The sequence below is a fragment of the Cydia pomonella genome, chromosome 1 (assembly GCF_033807575.1).
Source record: "Cydia pomonella isolate Wapato2018A chromosome 1, ilCydPomo1, whole genome shotgun sequence".
NCBI classification, from domain to species: Eukaryota; Metazoa; Arthropoda; class Insecta; order Lepidoptera; family Tortricidae; genus Cydia; species Cydia pomonella.
Window position 1 is genome coordinate 31294123 of NC_084703.1, and position 22990 is coordinate 31317112.

General features: G+C 36.6%; 1 protein-coding gene across 3 annotated transcripts in view; it reads left to right on the forward strand.

Moving 5' to 3' along the window:
• Positions 1-22990, forward strand: part of LOC133528225 (probable multidrug resistance-associated protein lethal(2)03659) — a 51089-nt gene that overhangs the window by 10783 nt on the left and 17316 nt on the right. For all 3 annotated transcript variants that reach the window (XM_061865507.1, XM_061865516.1, XM_061865524.1), the window contains exons 6-16: positions 819-959; positions 1337-1421; positions 1508-1664; positions 6632-6845; positions 7061-7193; positions 10522-10608; positions 11985-12076; positions 16490-16646; positions 16714-16910; positions 17131-17213; positions 19197-19320. In XM_061865507.1, coding sequence (XP_061721491.1) covers positions 819-959; positions 1337-1421; positions 1508-1664; positions 6632-6845; positions 7061-7193; positions 10522-10608; positions 11985-12076; positions 16490-16646; positions 16714-16910; positions 17131-17213; positions 19197-19320 — 1470 coding nt within the window. The remainder of the gene's footprint in view (positions 1-818; positions 960-1336; positions 1422-1507; positions 1665-6631; positions 6846-7060; positions 7194-10521; positions 10609-11984; positions 12077-16489; positions 16647-16713; positions 16911-17130; positions 17214-19196; positions 19321-22990) is intronic.

Sequence of the window (22990 nt, forward strand, 5' to 3'; positions counted from 1 at the left end):
TATCGAGCAATCGCTTTTAGCAAAATAATCTTATCTGTACCACTTTTTAACCGACTTCAAGATTTCAAAAGAGGAGGTTATCAATTTGGTTGTGTTTTTTTGTTTTTTTTTTTTTAATGTTTGTTACTCCGTAACTCCGTCATTTCTGAACCGATTTTGAAAATTATTTTTTTGTTTGAATTTATATATATATTGATTGGTCCCGTTTTTGTCAAAACTCAGTTCCGACGATGGGGTCCATGAGGAATCGAGTGAACTCTTCAAATATGAAAGGCATACATATAGTGATTTTTGTATTTTCTTTAACAAATCAAGCATTTACATTTTAAAAAGTGACATTTGATGAAGTGGAACTGCTGATGATGATCAGAATGGAACTCTTCAACGATGCATAGTTCACGTTTGGCAATTTGTTCTCTTTGCATGTTTTTCAAGCAGTCAGGTTTTCAAGGCACATTTTTATTTTTCTATCCTATTTAGTTTTTTTAATAATTATCTGGTGATTTATTTCATGCATGGTTTGAAATAATTTATCTTAAATACAGTCAAATACCCTATTGCGGGTAGGTATCTTACCAGTCAACCATAGGGCAAATCTGAAATGTGTCAAGGTGGGTGCAGTGGCAAAAAAAAAACATGTTACCTCCTTTTCTACATAATTAGGCGTAGGACGCTGTCTTTTTAATTTCATTGTATGAAATCTCAAATCAACAATAATCGTTCTTTCAGCGGTCTCACTCAATGAAGTCGATTTTTTTTTCTTAAAAATTATTCCAGTATGAAAATACAGTCCTGAGTGATGTTGGGTTTCGTTCCAGGCTTTAAGAGTAAGTCTACAGACGTTGGCTGACAACAACGGCGCGGGGCTGGTAGTAAACCTGATGGCGAACGATGTCAATAGATTCGACACGGGACCTTTATTCGCACACTACCTTTGGATCGGGCCCATTGAGACCTTGGTTAGTCAATAAGGTCAAGTGGAGTGAGAGGAAGTGTAAAAACTAAAACTAACACACTCTAAAAATGCTTATGATTGTGCAATATCATTACTATTTACTCTAAGAAGTCACAGAAAACGCGGTTGGTCTGTGCTCTAAGTAGATAAAATAAATAATGTCCCGCCTACTCCACCTGAGCTTAAACTTGAAACCTGTGTACATCTGCAACCTCATTCTTTCAAAGGTCAAGACCAAAGATATGTAGATGAAACTGATGATGTGTAATATTATTTCGATTGTTTTTTGTCAATATCCTACTACCTGTACCTAGAAGATATTATGCAACTATTAGGTACCTTATTTTATTCCATATTAGATTTTAGCAAAGGCTATTTCAGGTCATGACGATGTTCCTGTATCGAGAGCTGGGTTTGGCAGCCATATACGGAGTCCTTACAATTGTAGCAGTAATTCCATTTCAAAGTATGTTTATATGGGCCATTTTCTTCTACTAATTAGTTACTTGACTTTGAGGAACCTAAGAGACTGTTTAAATCTCCTTTGTTTAGTTTTTCTAGGAACACGAACGGCATACTACAGACTTAAGACGGCGTTGAAATCGGACGATCGAGTCCGACTGACGAAGGAGATCGTCATGGGAATAGAAGTGATCAAAATGTTCACGTGGGAGGAACCGTTTAGAAGGCTTATAGATGATGTCAGGAGGTGAGATCCCAATAACCTGTCCTTATACTTATGAATTATATTAACAGCACCAATTTAAACGAGCAATTCTTGTATTGTATATATATATATATATAGTACCTGGGCGACCGAGCTTTGCTCGGTTATAACTATTTATTGTAATATGGTGGTGTATAGGAGATAATCTACATAAACTTAAAAAGTAAAATGTGAACTGACAATTATTATTGTTTACAACCGATTTCTGTGTAGATCAGGTGTTTGATTTCAGTGATCCTAAAACTGATATGATGACATGAAGGCTTTCCTTATTTTTTTTTATGTCTCAATAAAATAAAAACTCGAAAGCATAAATCTTATTCACGTAATCAGTATAGGTAAATGTTAGTCATATTTATGAGAAATATATATTGTTATCTCAAACATTAACTACATTTTTTTACTAAATTAAACTTGTCTAAAACAATAAAAATTAAAAAATTATATATAAACTTGAACATATAAAAAAAAACAAAAGTTAGTCACCGGGCGAGATTCGAACCCGTAACACTCGTTTCTAGCCGTCCATCCGCGTCTTAAACCGCCGGACCAGACGGACAGTGGCCGGCAATACGAAATTAGCGACCATATTCTGCGTCGAAAGAAAAACGCATGAAAACTCGTAAATACGCGTTTTCCCAAACATAAGACTAATCTAGATCGATTGTATACCCCCAAAAACCCCCATATACCAAATTTCAGCGAAATCGTTAGAGCCGTTTCCGAGATCACAGAAAAATATATATATATATATATATATATATATATATATACAAGAATTGCTCGTTTAAAGGTATAAGATAAGATATATATATTGGATTAAAGGATGAATAGGACATTAAACTTTTAACGCATAAGGCGGTGGAAATTTTACAGATGTCGGTGAAATATCAAAAATACTCCAAATTTTCTCTTAAATGTCCCAGTACCTGGGCGACCGAGCTCGGTTATACCTAACTATTTATTTTAATAACATATATTTTTTTTTAATTCCATCCTTTAGGATTCATTATTATTAACAAATTAAAACTATATTTTTGCTCCAGTCATGGGATGTAAGGTGCCATTAATTTTCAAACAATAAAATCCTATATAGGTATCAATGAAAAATTAAACTTAGCGAAAAAAAAAACTGGTGGTAAATACTTACTTCACAGGATTTGTCTACAGGTACTATCTCATTACTGCAAGTGCCAGTCCAATCATATGTAGGAGTATTTACTATACAAAACGTTTATTCGTTTTACCAGTCCCAGTGAAATTTAACCTGAATATTCATTTTGCTGAAATTTACAAATTCACATTTATACGAGAGTGTACAAGCCGACATTATGCAATATTTATTAACCGAATTCAATTTCATAGAAGGAGGAGGTTCTGTATTCGGTTGTGGCTAATTTATTATTATTAAAAGCTTTTTTAAAAGCTTTTTTATTTTATTTTTAACTTGCAATGTATGTATGTTTGTTCGGGTGGAATCTTGCAACTCAATTTTGAAGCAGATATCTTCAGCCGATTCAGCTGAAATTTTGTATACACGTTTAGTTTGGATGACAATGCATGATAAATTATGTGACGTCATTCTAAATCGAACATGACGGACCATTCAAGATGGCGGAATAGTTATTTTTAATGCACTTCTACAATATGGGTATCAAATGAAAGGGATTGTTGACAGTAACTCGAAAAAATATGTGACGTAATTCTAAATCCAATATGGCGGAACATCCAAGATGGCGGAATAGTTATTTTAATGCACTTCTACAATATGGGTATCAAATGAAAGGGATTGTTGAGAGTAACTCAACATAACTAAAAAGTAAAAAATAAAATAAAAGTTTTTTTTAATAAAAGCTTTTATTTAAATTCTCTAAAAAGAAGAAAATAAAAGTTTTCTGTAAAATTTTAATCATCAACTTATAACCTCATTATACACAATTTATATGTTCATAAAAGCTTGTCGCGAGGTTTAAGTACCTATAAGTATTAAATTAAATTAAATTTTTTAAAAATTTAAACTTAGCAGATCAAGTTAATTAAAGAGGTACTAGTTTGTTTATACAATTAAATCGCGCGACAACCTTTTATGAACATATAAATTGTGTATAATGAGGTTATAAGTTGATGATTAAAATTTTAAAGGAAACGTTTATTTTCTTCTTTTTAGAGCATTTAAATAAAAGCTTTTATTTAAAAAAAAATACTTTTATTTTTATATTTATTTATGTTCACCGATTACTCCGACACCCGTGCTCCGATTTGAGTAATTCTTTTTTTTGTTTGAAAGGAGTTACCTCCAAGGTCGTCCCATAATATTTTTGGTTCTGATCTGATGATGGAATCCACGAGGAATTGAGGGAACATTCGGGATTTTTTTTAAAGGCACATGTATGGTAATTTGACTGTATTTTTAAACAACTCAAGCATTTCCTCTCGTAAACTACCAATTTGATGTAGTTACCACGAGTTTGTTTCTACATATTAACTGTCGTGTTCGTAACTTACTTTCTAGACATTTCGCTCGCACTAATAAGTTGTCAGTACGAGCGAGATGCATAGAAAGTAAGTTACGCTATATTACATATGTCAGTGTCAAACTCGTGGTAAGGCTACTTACTGATTATGAAGACCACGGGCGATATGTGAAACTTACCTGTAATAATTGGGTGTATTTTTTCATTGTTGTAATAATAGTGATTTAAATAAGTTTTTTTGGAATGACCTGTTATTATTTAAGTTGTATAGGATATCATAAATAAAAGTAATGGGTGTATTATGATTTTTGATGTAGGTAGTGTTGGAAATAAGAGGTAAGGGGTAGGGGTGAGAGGTATGTGAGATAGACGGTGGTGGTGAAGGTAGACGGGGGTCTGAGGTTGGGGTTGGAGGGGTTTGGGCTTGACTAGTCAGGCTTTGAGAGGTTAATATAAGGGGTCGAGGGGGTGGTGAATTGATGAGTCGGAGATTAAGGAGTTGGGAGTTGAGGAATCGGGAGGTAGGAGTTGAGTGGTCGGGGGTTGGGAGTTGAGGAATTGGGGATCAGGATTAGGAGTTAAAGGGTCTGGGGTTGAGGGGTCGAAGAATAGCGGTTGAAGGTTTGGTGTTGGTGGTTCAGGGACAAGGGTTTCAGTGATCAGGGGTTGATGTGCTGTGAGCTTGAGTGATCGGAAGGTTGAGGGATTGGGCCAGTGGCGGGGCGGAGGATAGATTTAGAGTAGTGACAGGAACGATTTCCCAGACGCACTCGAGGAAAATCCTGATTATTTATTAAAGTTAACGAATTTAGTGTTAAACATGATTGTGTTTTTCATTTATGCGTCAGGCGTTACTCGTAAGCTCTTAACAATGCCTATTAAAAATGGAAAAACAAAATCTTTTTACAAAAAAAAGTAAACTGACTTCAAAAACTTCTTTTTTAAGTATATGTGCTACCAACTGATATGTTTGAAGTCGGTGCCAAGCCAAAATGTAACAATACATGTCAAAAATAATCAGCTTTATGTCTACACACATTACAACTGTAGTAATAGGTATTATAAACGTGACATTAATTCTCTCTTGTCTCTTTGTTACCTTTTCACAGCTAAATATCTGAATCGATTTAGGTGAAATTTGGCATGAGTCGGTCCTGGAATTGTTTTATATTTTGAAATGAAGTTCTCTGGATAAGGGACTCGAAATAACTCTCAATTCCACACTTGCGTGCTATGGACAATTCTAAAATTAGTTAATATAGCTCTTTAAAAATTACGATGGTAATTAAATGCATTGGATTTATACTAATATACCGACAAATATGCTATGGACTGTGCTAAGAAGGTTCGACCGTGTGTTCTGTATGAGAAACCTACCGAAACCTACAGAAAGTATGTTCATTGCTGTCTTTTAAGTCGCCGTCTTATTGTATTTACATATTTATATAGCCGCATCCTTATCGAATCGCACCGAAATAATGGTATGCTTCAAATTTGGCTTGGCACCGACTTCAAACATATCAGTTGGTAACATATATACTTAAAAAAGGATAATATTTTACTTCATCCTTTTTGAAGTCGGTTCAATTTAATTGTAAAAAGATTTTATGATGATGGTGACTGGAGTACTGACAACTTATTTTTGACAACTTAAAATGAAAATTGTAGTATAAATAAGTTTTCGACAAAATTCTAAACACTCCCAACAACAATGGTTGCTTAATTTATTCACAGAGTTCGTTTGGCCAGATGGCCACCTCCTGGATCCATCATCAGATCGGCTCGTTGGTACCATAATATTGCATTGTCACCCGACTTATATGTTACATGTATGCAAAATTTTAGCTCAAGCGGAAACCGGGTAATCGGTCAAATTTAGCTTCGAAGATTTGACCCACACATACATACATACATAACAGCAGCGGTATCATGGTCGCATTTTTATCACCTGTCATGTCATGCATCACATTCCCACTTACATACTCAATAGAACGTGACAGGCAACCATCTTAGCCCAGCTAAATAGATTAGGTACATGATCTGAATCTTTCTTTTATCCTAATGAATGTTTTAATTATACGGAATTTTGTCTCTTAGAGACTCTACATCTCTAAGGATAATTTGATAAAAGTCATTTAGTTCTGACAAGAGATATTTACACCTGTAAATAATTTTAGAATTTATTTTTGTATCTTTTTGTTTCTATTAATATTATTATTATTTTAGTTATTTTTTTGTAATTCGACATTTAGAGACTTTATACATCTCTAAGTAATATTAATAATTCACTTACTTTTTCTTTAAACAATAATACTTTAAGTAGTTTGCATTAATATTTTCAATGAATTGTATTTTATAATTAATTGTTGATGTGCTTGTCTTTGCATGTATGTAAATTCCATGTTGACGTGTAAAAGTGCCCTTGTGGCCTATTTTCTGAATAAATGTTGAAGTTGAAGTGAAAAATGATCGCAGGCAAGAAATCCACTACATCAAGATGACTTCGTACATCCGCGGCGTGATAATGTCGTTCATAATGTTCACGTCCCGGTTCGGTATCTTCGTGACGGTGCTGGTGTTCGCGGGCGCGGCGCCGCGCGTCACCGTCGAGACCGTGTTCTTCCTCACCTGCTACTACAACATCATCAAGCAGACCATGACGCTATTCTTTCCCCAGGGCGTTGGACAGGTAACTACTACGACTCACACACGTTCCTAAACATACAACACGCAGCTCTCTTTATATTTAAAGTTATGATCTTGTCGATATGTCTAAAAAGTAGTTACAAACTAAGGGCTATTATAATAATACTATCCTTGTTGTGCCTCCTTACCCATTTTTTATTGAATGCTGTAGTTCAGAAAAACATACATACCTAAATTATTTATTCTTTTGATTATAAGATAGCGGAAATGAATGTAGCGGTACAAAGGATACGAGACTACTTGATAAGTGAAGAATGCCAGTTTCCCCCAAAAACGTTTGAGCCGAGTGCAGGACCTACCGAAACTATCAAAAAACGTGTGACAATCGTTGGTAAATATCATTTGATTATTTTATTAAGGTGAGGTGGAGTCAGGAAAAAAATCGGGGAAAAGGGTATAGCTTAAGGGTATAAGTTTATACTTAAACATGTTTGAATTTTCATACAGTTCCTCTTGGTCTGGAAAATAAGGCCGTACCGAAAAAAAACTGTAAAACGGCTGTTATTTTGTTTCTAAGCAAGATGGCTACGACTTTCTTACCGCGATAATAAGTTTAATTATTATATGATATATTCCAATTTAAATTATTCTGGTGTTACTCTAAGCAACGTTACAACGGTAAATAGAAGAGATCACTGAAAATTGGTCTTTTCTAAATATCAAGTAAATTTGTACCATCCATGCTTGATTTCGAAACACTCAAAATTACCTCGAAGTTTCGTGCATTTCATAATAAATACGTAACTAATTTAGGTATTGTATTGTCTTTTGAACAGAGGTCCTAAAACGGCAGACCTCTAGAAATAAGTGATCCTAGGCCCGTCAGAAAGATTGCTAATAGAATTTGCGAAAACGAAGCATGCCTGTCATATTTATCGTAAAAACAGGGGTAGGTATGCGGAAAGTGCAACGAACTAACGAACTACGACAAAACTCAGTTCAATTCTTCGTACAAAGGTTAGGATAGCTAAAGTAATCGAAAATTTGCGTTATATACTTTTAGGCCAAGTCGAAAATTATACAATTTCCTTCGTACAGTCAAGGTATTAAATATCGACACGGACAAAGTGCCAAAAATATGTATACACTACTTTAATGTATAGGCAATAAGGTCGTGTGTACATAGTTTTGGCATTTTGTACGTGTCGATATTTAAAACCTTGACTGTACATAAATTGCATTTGGTAATTAGAAAAGCAGAGCAAGATCACAAAACGTCCTGGAGTGCCGTTCTCTCGACTATTATTGGGCTTAAATCAAAAGTGTATTAAAAGAGAAGAATGAAACTTTGAATTATCTCGTGTAACTATAAAGGCGAAAGACTTTTAATCAGAAGTACCCAAAGAGTAAAGTATACTTATGAAGTACCTATACTAATTATAATTGTGTACAGCGCCATCTATCGGCAAATTGTCTAATTTGCGCGATGTAATCTATATACTTACTTTACTCTTTGGCACGCATGTTGGTTTATCGACGATAATTCTCTATCATGTAAACCGATTTCAGATATTGTTCCATTTTTTTAATTATTTGAAAAAAGGTGCTTTTAATGTAATCTCATAGACATTTCAAGTGTAATAAACACACATAAAGTTGAACTCCTTACCGCATGTGAAGCCTTATTTGGTCACCAAACTTTAATATTTTTTATAGATACTGATTTAATCAAAACTATATATATGAATATAATTTATCTAAAATCCTCTTTCCGTGAATCGGGGCGTATTCTTTTTATTTTTGAGGGTATGCGATTTCTTCCTAAAACGTTGAGGGTAAGAGAGACGATTTAGGTCGGCGCAGTGCAGTGTAAATAGTTAAACTTATACGCCAGAAAGCAACGAAAAGACACCACCAGTAACCAGGTTGGTAAGTGACACCATGCAAAAAAATAATAACACATAGCTTAGACTTTCATTTACATATATTGCGTATGAATTTTGAGATAAATTGTATTCATGCCATATTTGGCTTCCTATGTATTGAAGTCAAAAACAATGCATTAAGGAGTTTTTAACTTGTGTATTGTCAATGCTTGGTTGTTGTGGCGCCGAATCAATGAAGACCAATATGTAGTAGCATTGTTCGATTTCAAACTTGCTATTCCAGGGCATATGTTGAAAGTAGGTCAACCCTTGGCCAAAAAAGAGGCCGAGCAGCTAGCATTGCTGGAACACCAGCATCAAGTCGCCCAGGTACTCCCTGTAGCCTACCTGCGTCGCCCGTTTCGACCAAAAAATCTCGTAAGACCCCAACGAGGTCCCAATATGTACCTCTAAATGCTGTTCGTTGTGATAATGTTGATCATTTTCCCATTTTATTTTATTACTTCAAATTACAATTTTCACCTTACGACCACCTTGCGCCTTGCGATTTGGACGAAGAACATCCGTGTGCTATGAAAGCATTGTGGAAAATACTGTTTTTTCACCAAATGCTCGGTTTCAACGGTAAACGTCACTTTTTTACAAGCTTTCACAAAATGTAATAATCGCGACACAAAATGTAATAATAACCAATATTCGCGACGATGCATATGAAGCCAAATCAAATATGACTAAACATTATTTCACTGCAACACATACGAAGCCATATGTGGCGTTGCTTTGTAATTTCTTTATAATTAAATAATAAAAAAATCAAAAATCATGTAAAACCCCTTTATATAGCCAATAAAGTTGTATTTTGCAAATTACTCAATCTCTTCATAATTCATGCGGTAAGGGGTTAAATGCAAACTAAATACGGAAATGAGTTTTGTTAATAAAAAAGGTTAGCAAGATAGAGGTCTGATTATATTTTTCCTGTAAAATTTATAATAATGTTAATATTATGTAAAAAAATCATCATTTTTTCTTCGGTAAACTTCGGAGATAAGGAGGGGGGGGGGGGGGTGTCATCAGTTTTTTTTAAATTTGAAGCTTACAAATACTTAAGTACTTTTTTTATGATAGATGAGGCAAACGTGCAGACGGATCACCTGATGGTACTTGGTATTTAACTCTTACTATCATCATATCTGAGTCTCAATCTCATCCATCCCGTCCGGCACTGTGGTCCACTTGAGAGCGGCTCATAACACAATAGACACTACCATAGAGGAACAATTTGACAGAGGTCGAGCCACTGACGACCAGCAGTCATACTGCAATAGAGGACGGTTTCAATGTATGCGTGTCACGTATATCATACCTAGGCGGATTGAGTACTTACATTTTCTCTAGTTTGGTACGAACACCTTTCTAGCTCGGTGATAAGATTCAATATTAGTATGACAAAAGATGAGAGCACCCTCCACTTTAGGTACAACTTCATGGATTAATAAATATATAATAATGAATAATTATTTCGAACAGTATCATTTTTTCAACATTCGACCACGCATTGAATTTTTTTCTTCGAACTACGTCTCAATTAGACTGACGGTAGATTGGTGGATGAGGCCATAGAGATAACTGGCAATGTGTGTGTGTAAATACTAGGAAATTGGTGGATTATGGAATCCTAGTTGTGTTTTAGCGAAACTACGTCCTTAGTATTCTAGGTCCATGGGCACTACTTACACTTTTAACTGACCATTGCTAGACATTATGTCTTAGTAATCATGTTTACGAACTGTCATAAAATATACTGATAACTTAAAAATTGGTGTTATGCAGTGGACCCGAAAGTACCCCCTCGCGCGCCATCCAGCCCGGCTAGCATCTCAAACACTTCAAACATTCAAGCTAACGATAAAAATCAAGGTAAGTATAATTATGTGCTTTTTCATCATACGATAGACTGAGGCAAATCGAATCAAGATAAAAAATCCGTTGATATTTGAAATATTGAATAGATAAAAGCAGACCAAAAGCCGTAACAGCCTAAGTATAACGCGATTGTCAACATTGTCGCGGATGACCAACTTAATCAACTTACCATGTCAAACAACGATTTGCCTCGGCATTCGAAGATTATTTTTCTAAAATAGCTATTAATAATTACCACGAAATGTCTACATTCTACATTCATCTTCATCTCGAGCTCATTCCTTATTATTGCGCTAAGTAATGTTACGAAATGTAGTAGTGGAATTCAGCAAATATTGTTAAAACATTCAAATCACTCAATTTAAAGAAAACGGAAGACTTATGCGTCATGTTAATGACGCAATAGCGCCTTACTTAGCCGTAATTTATAATATTTCAATTTCACAAGGCGTCTTTCCAAATCTTATGAAATATAGTAAAATTATATAATAATAATTCAGCCTTTATACGTCCCACTGCTGGGCACAGGCCTCCTCTCATGTGCAAGAGGGCTCGGGCTATAGTCCCCACGCTAGCCCAATGCGGATTGGGGACTTCACATACACCTTTGAATTTCTTCGCAGATGTGTGCAGGTTTCCTCACGATGTTTTCCTTCACCGAAAAGCTAGTGGTAAATATCAAATGACATTTCGTACATAAGTTCCGAAAAACTCATTGGTACGAGCCAGGATTTGAACCCACGACCTCCGGATTGAGAGTCGAACGTCATATCCACTCGGCCACCACCGCTTCTAAAATTATACCTCTTTTTAAATCGGGTGATTCGAGTGATATGACTAATTTCTGTCCAATATCCATACCTACTCCCTGTATATTCCTAATTGAATAATAAACTATCTTTATATATCTTCGACGACCGGTTTGGCCTAGTGAGTAGTGACCCTGCCTACGAAGCTGATGGTCCCTGGTTCAAATCCTGGTAAGCGCATTTATTCGTGTGATGAGCATGGATATTTGTTCCTGAGTCATGGATGTTTTCTATGTATTTAAGTATTTATAAATATTTATATATTATATATATCGTTGTCTAAGTACCCTCAACACAAGCCTTATTGAGCGTACTGTGGGACTTAGCCAATTTGTGTAATAATGTCCTATAATATTTATTATTATTTATTTATATCTAGCAATATCGCGTGCTCCCTCTAACGCATAACTGCATCCCTGTCGCTTGGCTAGTCGCGGCACGCATGTCAATCAGGCTTTAAACACCAGCAGACTTAGGTTAATCCGGTTCGCCTCAGTCTAAGCCAACTAATTAATATAATGATCAACTGTTATGGTGTTTAGTAATTAATAACTAATTTAGGTAAAGACAAGGTGATGGTAAATTTCGAAGCTGCGTCTAGCAGCTGGATTAAGTCGAGCGACCAGTATGATGCCGAAGACATTCATCTTCAGGTACCTACAATTTTGCCAGTCGTGTACATATGTACTTAATATGGAAATTTCTAAACAACGTGACCCGTTTTTATTGTCCTTCAGTGTAGTTACATAATAGCATGTACATTATTAGTATTAAGCATTATATCGCCATCAGGTTATTAGAATAGAAGAACAATTAAACTAAGGTTTTTCTCTTTTTTAAGTGTTAGGGTAGGGGCTACTTAAGGTGGTTCGACTAGGTTACCCAAAGCTTAAACCTCACTAGATGGCGCCACAATTGCAAATTTTGAGTTTTAATTTTTTTGTGGAGTAGTCTTGGTATTTCTATACTGTAAATTATGTTTAGCGCACTCTTTTAATAAATATTGAACTATTAAAACAAACATTGAACACTTCACTGTACAAAAACTACCCCTTAATGTCGACAGAATGTTTCTTGACTCTATTTCTAAGTATCACTCACACATTCAAACAGTCGTACTGGGATCCTTGTAGTAGACAATTTGGCACAGCGTGAGTAGGCTTCAATAGCGTTGCGGTATGTACGTGGAAATACATGCAAGAGGATGTGGGTTCGAGACTCATTATTTTTTTTTGTTATCAGTATTATCAAGTACCTATTATTAATAAATTATTTTATGAGAAATATGAGCGTTTTTCCATAAAAATATTAAAAATCTGATTCTCACACATCATGATATTTTTGGGTTCTTCCAACTCAGAATCACTAGCATAATCAATCCTCGTGCTATAAAAACCCGAAAATTTGTATTGAAATTTTAGTTTTACACTGAAATTTCTTTCACACTAAAATGTGACGTAATGGTATGGATATTTTAGGATATCTTTTTTTAATGCTAGGGTGGAGAAGATTCTAAGTAGAATGAACCTAAGAAAGTCCAAATTTGTAAGTCAGATTTTCCGGTATTTTTTTCAAAAAAAAACGCCAGCCTTTAAAAAAGTAGGTACCTACTATTTTACAGTAGAATTAAAACATTTTTTTACGATACATTTAATTAAATTACAGTGAGTTACAAAATTGAATGGCGTTCTATTTATAACCATTATAAAAAGAAATGAGATATTTACCATTTTTGTTTATATTATTGATTTCCCGATATTTTGACACAACTAGAAGTTTCACACAATGCCTAGAGATAGAAAATTATTTATTTATTGTCAATTTCATTCTACGGATCACATCATATTTAATTTATGTGTTTATGTATTGCATTGTTTTCTACCTAGTTGGTTATTAAATTCTGTTACTGCAATAATCTTTATCTACATAAAATATACCAACGAAAGTTTAATATTGTATATATTAAAATGAAGTACACAAAATCAGGAATTACATATGACAATATCATTCAAAATCGCCCCCTCTGGCTTTGACACAGGCCCTCAAACGACAAGGCCAGTCATCAATAGCGGCACGCACGATTGTCATGTCTAATTCCGTCACTGTCTTAACTATGGCCCGCTTGAGGGAGTTAAGATTTGTGTGGGGTTTAGCACAGGCTTTCTCCTCAATAACCTGCTATATGGCATAATCCAGGGGGTTAAGGTCCGGGCTGGAGGACGGCCAGTCTTCGTGGGCAATAAAGTCAATTTTGTTCCTTCGAAACCAGGCTTGAGTTGTTTTTGCCTTATGTGCAGGAGCTGAGTCCTGTTCAAAGATCCATGGCTGGTTTTGAAATAGGGTGTGGCTTAAGGGCTTCACTATTGGTTCGAGAACGGTTTCCAGTTTCCGGTTTTCACACCTTTTTCACAGAAATGAATCTGTGTTAGCCCCGAGTATGATACACCCAAAATCATGTTTGGCGGGTGCCCACATTTGTGCAACGCAATAGGGTTGTTTCCATCTACAAATCTTAGGGCATAATTGTATCCCAATAAATTCTTTTGGATTATAAGAACATGTTTAAACTACTTTTAGGGGACCTGTAATGACCATATTTTTGTAAATATTGAATTTAAAATATCTTTTGGCACATGTCACGTGACCAAACTCGAAACGTCATTGAAGATTCTGATGACGTCACAACTCTCGGATTGACACTGTTGACAGTTAGGCGATTAACATCAAATGACAAATATCAGTTGACAGTTCGTATCTTCTACGTGTGTATGTAGTTATGTGTCAAACCACAAACTGTGACGTCACACAATTTTCAAAGAGCGTTTTGGGCGCGAAAGCATCTGTCAAAAAATATTTTGTTAATTTAACAAGCCGTTTTTAGTATAAAAGCTGAATTTTAAGGCAACTTTTAGTTAATATAGAAAGTAATACAAGCGTTTCAAAAAATTGGAATACGATTCTCTTTTAGGCCCCAATTCATTATAGATACGACGAGATAAGCGTTATGTGTGGTACTTATATAATTATAGCTCACAAATCCACCACATTATGTCATTTTTTATTTTATCGGTAGCATTTGTTTTAATGGAAATAAAGAGGTTGCAACTTCAGAACAGATATCATTTGATATTTACCAGTCGCTTTTCGGTGAAGGAAAACATCGTGAGGAAACTGGACTAATCCCAACAAGGCTTAGTTTTACCCTCTGGGTTGGAAGGTCAGATGTCAGTGGCTTTCGTAAATACGTAGTGCCTACGCCAAATCTTGGGATTGGTTGTCAAAGCGGAGCCCAGGCTCCATTGAGCCGTGGCAATGTACTGGGACAACGCTAGGAAGAAAGAAAGAAATCGAGTAACAGAACTTAGTAACCAACTAGGTATAATAGTTATGATGTAAATGTCCATATCATGTTGGAGTCATATATTAGCCAACTAATTATTCAAGATCAATACACTTAGCTCCCTTAGGTATTCGCCTAAGTACCTACAATCTCGGGCAAAATTGAGTTTTATAAAAGTGAACTAGTTTCTAGGTCATATTTTCTATGAATTGGTCATATTTGTAGACTCCAATTACCTACAGTTATACTTTTCCTGGTTTTTCGCGGACCAGAATATCGATGATTTTTGTAACTTGATTTAGACGTTGCTATAATTTTCAATCCAAAAACACATAAAATCACAATTCAGAACATGCGGCAGCGTTATTTTCTATCAAGTACCTCAAGCACCAGGGCGGCTACCGGGAAAATCGAAATTCGTTAATTTCGGGCATTTTTCTCTGTCACTCTTACGTCTTAGTGAGAGTAAAAGAGAAAGATCCCCGCAATTTGCGAATTTAGGTTTTCGCGGTAGGCCCCCAGGTCCTGTCAAGTTTCAGCAGTGTTGCCAGGTGAGCGGAAGAGAATTATCGTACTTGAGTGTCAATATTATTGTACCGTTGAAAAAAATATCGTACGCCAATCAAAAAGGCAGATCCTAAAAATGTCCAGCAAAATAAGCTTAAATTTCCAATTAATAATAAAATAAAGACAATTTTCGTCTAAATTGCGCAAAAAATCTGTTTATGTTTGTGTATTTTTGGGATAGACTCAAACGGTATACAGGAAATTGAGACATTTTAAACTTTAAACTTACACCAAGGAGCCGAACACCCAAAAGATACTAATTTTAGCCTATTTTTGAGAGAAAGTGTCATATTTTGCTTCAAATTACTAGACTTTTAAGGTGGCATCATCCAAGGGCTGAAATTATAGTACTTTAGCGTACGATAATGCTCTTTGGAACATTACGTCATACCGGGGCCCAAATTATCGTACATGTACGACAATTATCGTACGCCTGGTCACACTGAGTGTCAGTGTCGACAGAGTCAGCTAAAAACGCGTCAAACATCGCAACGTCGCGCCGATGGCCGTTCGAGGCATGGAGTGGCAACGCCGCAATGTATTTGTACACGACATTTGTCACACACACATGAGTAAAATTTATAAAAATATAACGTTGATTATTGCATGATTTCTGTATGAAACAAAGTTTTTTCTATTAATTTAGCGCAAATGAATATTCGAAAGTAGATAGATGCGCAACTATTTATGTAATAATATTGTGTAATTAATTAATAAATAGCGATTGTTTTTTGTATGAAAATCGAACCACCTTAAAATAATTACACCCCTTCCCCTCCCCCTCTCTTTATTCATAAAACAGCAACCTCTAACAAACCTCTGTTAAAATTTTTCTCTTTCTAACAAACAGACATGTCAATCAACGGATACGGGCAAACGATTATCAACGGATTAGGTAATAAGTCAGCCTATATACGTCCCACTGCTGGGCACAGGCCTCTTCTCATGCGCGAGAGGGCTCGGGCTGTAGTCCCTACGCTAGCCCAATGCGGATTGGGCTAGCGTGGGGACTATACCTTTGAATTCCTTCGCAGATTTATGCAGTTTTCCTCACGATGTTTTCCCATCAATGGATGATTTATGAATAAGACTATTACAGTTTATAAGTAGGTAGTAAATGTATGAACAGTGTTCAAATTATATATTAATTATATTTCAGATCTTTTCTTGTTCGTTGACGACAATAATCGGAGCGGTGGGGTCGGGCAAGTCCACGCTGCTGCACATGATTCTGGGAGAGCTCCCGTGCCGCACCGGCTCGCTGACCACCGCCGGCACCGTCAGCTACGCCAGCCAGGAGCCCTGGATGTTCGTCGGTGAGTACACAAACTCACCTGAATCACTTTTACTTCTTCGGTTTATTAAAGTGAGCTTTCGTCTTAGGATCCGTGCGTCAGAATATTTTGTTTGGCCAGCCGTTTGTAAAATCCCGTTACATGGAGGTGTGCAAAGTGTGCGCACTCGAGAGGGACATCTCGCTTTTTCCCCACGGAGACAAAACCATTGTGGGCGAGCGCGGCGTGTCTCTGAGCGGCGGGCAGCGCGCGCGGATCAACTTGGCCAGAGCCATTTATAAAGAAGTGAGCCTCAACATTTCTCCAATAGGTACAGTCACCTGCAATAATATATTATTCTTCGAAGGCTGCAAAAATATGCGACAAGCTCTAATGGCTCTACAAATAAAATCGTGTCAGATATTTTTGCCGTCTTCGTTGTGTAACATATTATTGCCCTTGACTGTACTTATTTGTTTGTATTTTTTTAAGTCAGCATATGTAACATTATTATCACAACTTTCAGGCCGATATATACTTACTGGATGATCCACTTTCAGCGGTGGATACTCAAGTTGCTAAGCATATATTTGAGAAATGTATAAAAAGGTATACATTATTCATATATCAATACTCCACCACTAAGTTATGGCTCACTAACTGACCTTAAATCACTAATTTTCAATACAAGCTTTTATTTAACTTGCCCGGTTATAGTACTTATAGTTCGTGTCATCCACGATGACGCGCAGATTTGTCAAATCTAACCTTTAATAACATGACATTACGAGTCAATTAAGGCACGCATCCGTTTCCCTATTGAGCTGAAAATTTGCATACATATGTAAGTCGGGTGACAATGATCTGATGATGGAGACAGGTGGCCATTTTTTATAATATTATTGGAGTTTGTGGGCCTTTGAGTGACACGTCGACCAGGCAGTGATCTATTGTGACAGCTCTTTAAAGTTCATTACTAATGCCCGTTGAATCCAGGAAATTCCAGATTCTTTGGGCCGTAATCTTCTGTATCTCATAGGGCTGCAATACGTGCCGCCCTAAGTGGGTACTTCTTTTTGACATAAGTGGTCCACAGGAACAAAGAATGTGCATTGCAGTCTCCTCTGACTCCTTGCAGAACCTGCATGTCGCATCTTGTTTCTTTCCAATTTGAAACATGTGTTTGTTCAACTTACAGTGTCCAGTCAATATTCTGGTCACCGCGCAAGTTTTGAGTCTTTTGAGCCCTAGAAGCTCCTTAGCAAATTTGCTGTTGAACCCTTTGATTAGAGCTTTGGAGTGTTCTTGTCCTTTGACGAACTTCCACCAATTGGAATCAATTGCTCTTGTTCTTTCCAAGTTGCTGAACAGAGAATATGCATCCCGTTTTGTGATTCCACAGAACGGTTCTGGGCCGACCAGAGGTGCGTCTGCGCCCTTTCTAGCAAGTTCGTCCGCTTCTTCGTTTCCGTTATTGTCGGAGTGCCCTGGTACCCATACCAGTACCCAAGTATGACTTTGTTGGAGTTAGCCAATGCATTTAGGTTTGTTTTACAGTTCTGGACTAGTTTTGAGTTTGACTCAAGGGATTCTAGTGCCAGCAGAGCAGCCTGGCTGTCTGAGTTGATGTAGATATGCTGGTGTGTTAGGTTTCTATCCAGGTTAATCTCCGCACATTTGTTGATGGCGTAGACTTCTTCTGCCTGGAAGATTGAGGCCTGTGGGCCCAAGCTGACGCTAGCTCTGAGCTTAGGTCTCTGACCATAAATCCTTCATCAATGCCTTTCTTGGAACCACCAGTGTACCAAATATGGCTTCCTTCTTCGACGTACATTTGGTCGTTGGTCCATTTGTCTCTAGGAGGAATTTCTACTGTGTAGACTGTAGAGTTTAGTAAACTGACATTCAGTGTGCGTGTCATCCGGGGGAATGCTAAGGGCTATTTGCAAAAAACCAGGCCTTTCGTTTGGTTAATGCTTGAGAGCGCCATTTTGGCCTGTTTACGCACGCAGACGCAGGTGGCCATAGGAACTCTGTGATCAAGCAACGCAACTTAATTTTGTTTGAGGATTTTAGAATTCTCTCAATGAGTATTATTTACTTAATGGTATAAAAGGTACAGTCAGCAATAAAAGCTTGTACCAAAAATGTTTTTTTTAAATATACAAGCTCAAAAATCCATTTTTGTTACAAGCTTTTATTGCTGACTACACTTTCCATACTATAAACAAATAATACCTACTCATTGAGAGAATGTCGGGTACGGTTTTTTGTATCAAAATTATTGTTAGTCTCTTAGATAGGCTTTTAGGCTTTCACTTATTAGATGCGCGCGCTTGCGTTGATTTATGAACTTATTTAATATTAAATATTAATATTGAGAGATGATTATACAAATAACTTCCTCATCGTTCCGGTCACATATTAAAGGAGCCGAACCTCGGGAGTTTGGCGACTTTATTCCAATAATTGGCGCGTGTACTGACACGTTTTGACGAAAACGACTACCATTCGAACTTCCCACCCAAAGGAAAAACTAGGCCTCATTGCGATTAGCAAGTTTTCCTAACGATAGTTCACTTCACTTTACAGGTACTTGGCAAACAAAACCGTCGTTTTAGTAACCCATCAAATTCAATTTATTAAGTCTGTGGACAAAATAGTTATCATGGACAAAAGCAAGATACTCGTCGAAGGAGCTCTCAAAAATTTGAACGTAACGTATCTTGACTCTGTAATCATTTTCCAAACGAATGATATATTACGTCACGTTTTACCATCACAATAAAGCTCGGGACCTAAAAGGTTCTTATGTAGTTTCTTTTAAAATACCGTGGATGTTAACTTCTTATCTCTCGTTGAGCTAATGTGTTGGATAGACTGTGTCGGCTAAGGAATGCAACCCGGGTACCCGAAGCCGAGGTCGGGTAGCGTAAAACCCGGGTTTTGAACTCAAGAACCGGGTTTTACCGGACTTGGAAAAATGTATATCAAATAAAAATGACCGGAAATGTCAAAAGGTTGTGTTGTCAATTAGTTACGTTGAAGTTAATTTGTAAAAGTCGAGAATTCGAGGATTCGAGAAGGCTTGGAATGGATGCTAAGCTGATGTTAAGTAGGTACTCCGGTAAAAATGGAAATGCATTAAAACGTTCTACACATATTTGATGCGTTTTGGAATTGGATTACGTAATAGTAACCTAAAGCTTTTGAAAATAGTTCTAACGTGTTCTTAAATGCTTGAGAACAAGCTATTGGCTGCATGCATGGTCGAAGAACTATTGCACCAATTTTCGTTTCCAATACAAAGATTCGCAGGTGAGTATTTTGTAGCATTTGGCAGAATTTAAGATTGGTCGTTTCAATATAACAAAAAATATAAAAAAGCGGCCAAGTGCGAGTTGGACTCGCCCGTGTAGGGTTCAGGATTCCGTACCATTTATGACATATTAAAAAAAAAACTACTTACTAGATCTCGTTCAAACCAATTTTCGGTGGAAGTTTGCATGGTATTGTATATCATATATTTAGTTTTATCATTCTGTTATTTTAGAAGTTAGAGGGGGGGGGACACATTTTACCACTTTGGAAGTGTCTCTCACGCAAACTATTCAGTTTAGAAAATAAAATATTAGAAACCTCAATATCATTTTTCAAGACCTATCCATACCTCACACGTATGGGTTTGATGAAAAAAAATGAATGAAGTTTCAGTTCTAAGTATGGGGGACCCCCAAAATTTAATGTTTTTTTTTTTCTTTTTTGTGTGAAAATCTTAATGCAGTTCATAGAATACATCTACCAAGTTTGAACAGTATAGTTCTTATAGTTTCGGAAAAAACCCCTGTTCCACCTGTCCCTACCGCCTTATCCCCCCTGACAGAAATATGTGGAATATTTTTCCTTGTTTCCCTACCGGTAGGGATATAATTCCATATATCCCAACTAAAATCCACTGCGGTAGGGATTCGTGGAATTATTTCCAGCCATCCGTACCAGCATGCCCCCTGGTAGGGACTCGTGGAATTATTTCCAACCATCCATACCAGCATGCCCCCTGGCAGCGACTAGTAGAATTATTTCCGTCCATCCGTACTAGATGGCTACCTGGTAGGGACTCGTGGAAACATTACCAACTATACGTACTACATGGCTACCTGGTAGGGACTCGTGGAAATATTTCCAATTACCCATACTAGATGGTTGCCTGATAGAGACTCATGGAAATATTTCCAACTGTCCGTACTAGATGGCTACCTGGTAGGGACTCGTGGAAATATTTCCAACCATCCATATGATGGCCCCCTGGGCTCGTGGAATTATTTCCAATCATCTGAACCGAATCCAAGCCGACCAGAACACTTTTAATAAAATAACAGAAATAAAACCGAAAACATTGTTTTTAATACTGTTTTGTTTTTAATATTGTTTTTACTGTGGGACTTAGTCAATTTGTGTAATAATGTCTTATAATATTTTTTTTATATGGAAAAAAAATCCATGTGACCCTACCAAAAAACTAGCTAGTCCATAAGTGAAATAAAATCCAATCATCCCTAAGGGGCATGGCAGTAGAAAAAGTTGGAAGAAATTCCATCTTTCCAACCAAGGGGGCTAGCTAGTAGACATCCGTGGAAGACAGGGGGGAAAAAAGTGGCTGTGACATAAACGGACAGACAGACGGACATGACGAATCCGTAAGGTTTTGCCATTTGGCTACGGAACCCTAATTATAATATAAAAGAACAAAACCAAAAAACTTAATTTCATCCTGTAAACTATGTAAAGTTTTTGATGTCGGTGCCAAACCGTCGTAATTACCGACGTAATTTTCTTATTATTAGGTATTAATTACTTTTTGGCAGAAAATTGCTTTACAACGGGATAGGGATATAGGGATTAGACAAGGATATGGATGCGGTATATAAAAAATATTTTGTGCTTTTCAGTGGGTAGATTTTTTGAAGGCGGTTCCCTTTTTAGGGTTCCGTAGCCAAATGGCATAAAACGGAACCCTTATAGTTTCGCCATGTCCGTCTGTCTGTCTGTCTGTCTGTCTGTCTGTCTGTCTGTCTGTCTGTCTGTCCGAGGCTTTGCTCCGTGGTTGTTAGTACTAGAAAGCTGAAATTTGGCATGGATATATAAATCAATAAAGCCGACAAAGTCGTACAATAAAATATAAAAATTTAATTTTTTTTAGGGTACCTCCCCTACACGTAAAGTGGGGTTGAATTTTTTTTTTCGCTTCAACCCTAGAGTGTGGGGTATCGTTGGAAAGGTCTTTCAAAACTAATAGGGGTTTTCAAGAAAAAATTTTTGATAAAGTGAATATATTCGGAGATAATCGCTCCGGAAGAAAAAAAAAATGTGTCCCCCCCCCCCTCTAACTTTTGAACCATAGGTCCAAAAAATATGAAAAAAATCGTGGAAGTAGAGCTTAAGAAAAACATTAAATGAAAACTATAGCGGACATGATCAGTTTAGCTGTTTTTGAGTTATCGCAAAAAGTTTTCCCTTCATAGTAAAAAGACTTACTTTAATTAGGTACTGATTATGCAAATGTGCCTATTTGTTTAACTCGGGTGAAAGGTACCGTTTCATCCCTTGGTTAACAATTTACTATACTTTAAGCTCCAGTTTAGCTTATTGTGACGGAAGAGTAACTACGGAACCCTACACTGAGCGTGGCCCGACATGCTCTTGGCCGGTTATTTATAAATAGATATGGGTTTTGTTTTTCTTTATAAATTTTTTATCATCTTTTTTTATTCAACTTTTTTACTTTTTAGTTGTAGTTACTTTAAAATATTAATATTAGGTTTTGAACTAAAATACTAATTTGTTTATAGTTAGATTCTGCTTTTAGTTTTGGGCTAGTACTAGTTTTGGCAATGGCCAACATCGATGATAAGAAAAAACCGGACAAGTGCGAGTCGGACTCACTCACTGACGTTCCGTACAAAATTAAGTTATTTTTTTCCTTATATTTTTTTTGTTTTACAAATTGATAGTTTTTCCCTGTACTTGTAGCGTAAGACAATAATGATTGCCAAATTTCATAGTTCTAGGCCAATGGGAAGTACCCTATAAATTTTGATTCCCTGTGACAATGTCGAAATATTCGTATTTTGCAGCATAAACGGCGGCGTGTATCGTTTTTAGAAGTAGTAGAAGTTTGATTTTTTTACAGCTTCAAGGGGCTGTAGACCTGGCCCCTGTTTCACCAACTGACAAGTGCGACATATGTCAAGAAAAATTGACATTGACATATTCTTTCTGTTTCACCAAAATCTACAACTGTCCCACGATGAATTTAGCCCGTAGGTTGAGAGGCAAAAACAAAATCAACTAGGAGTAGGCCAACTAGGAGCGCGATGCATCTGTCT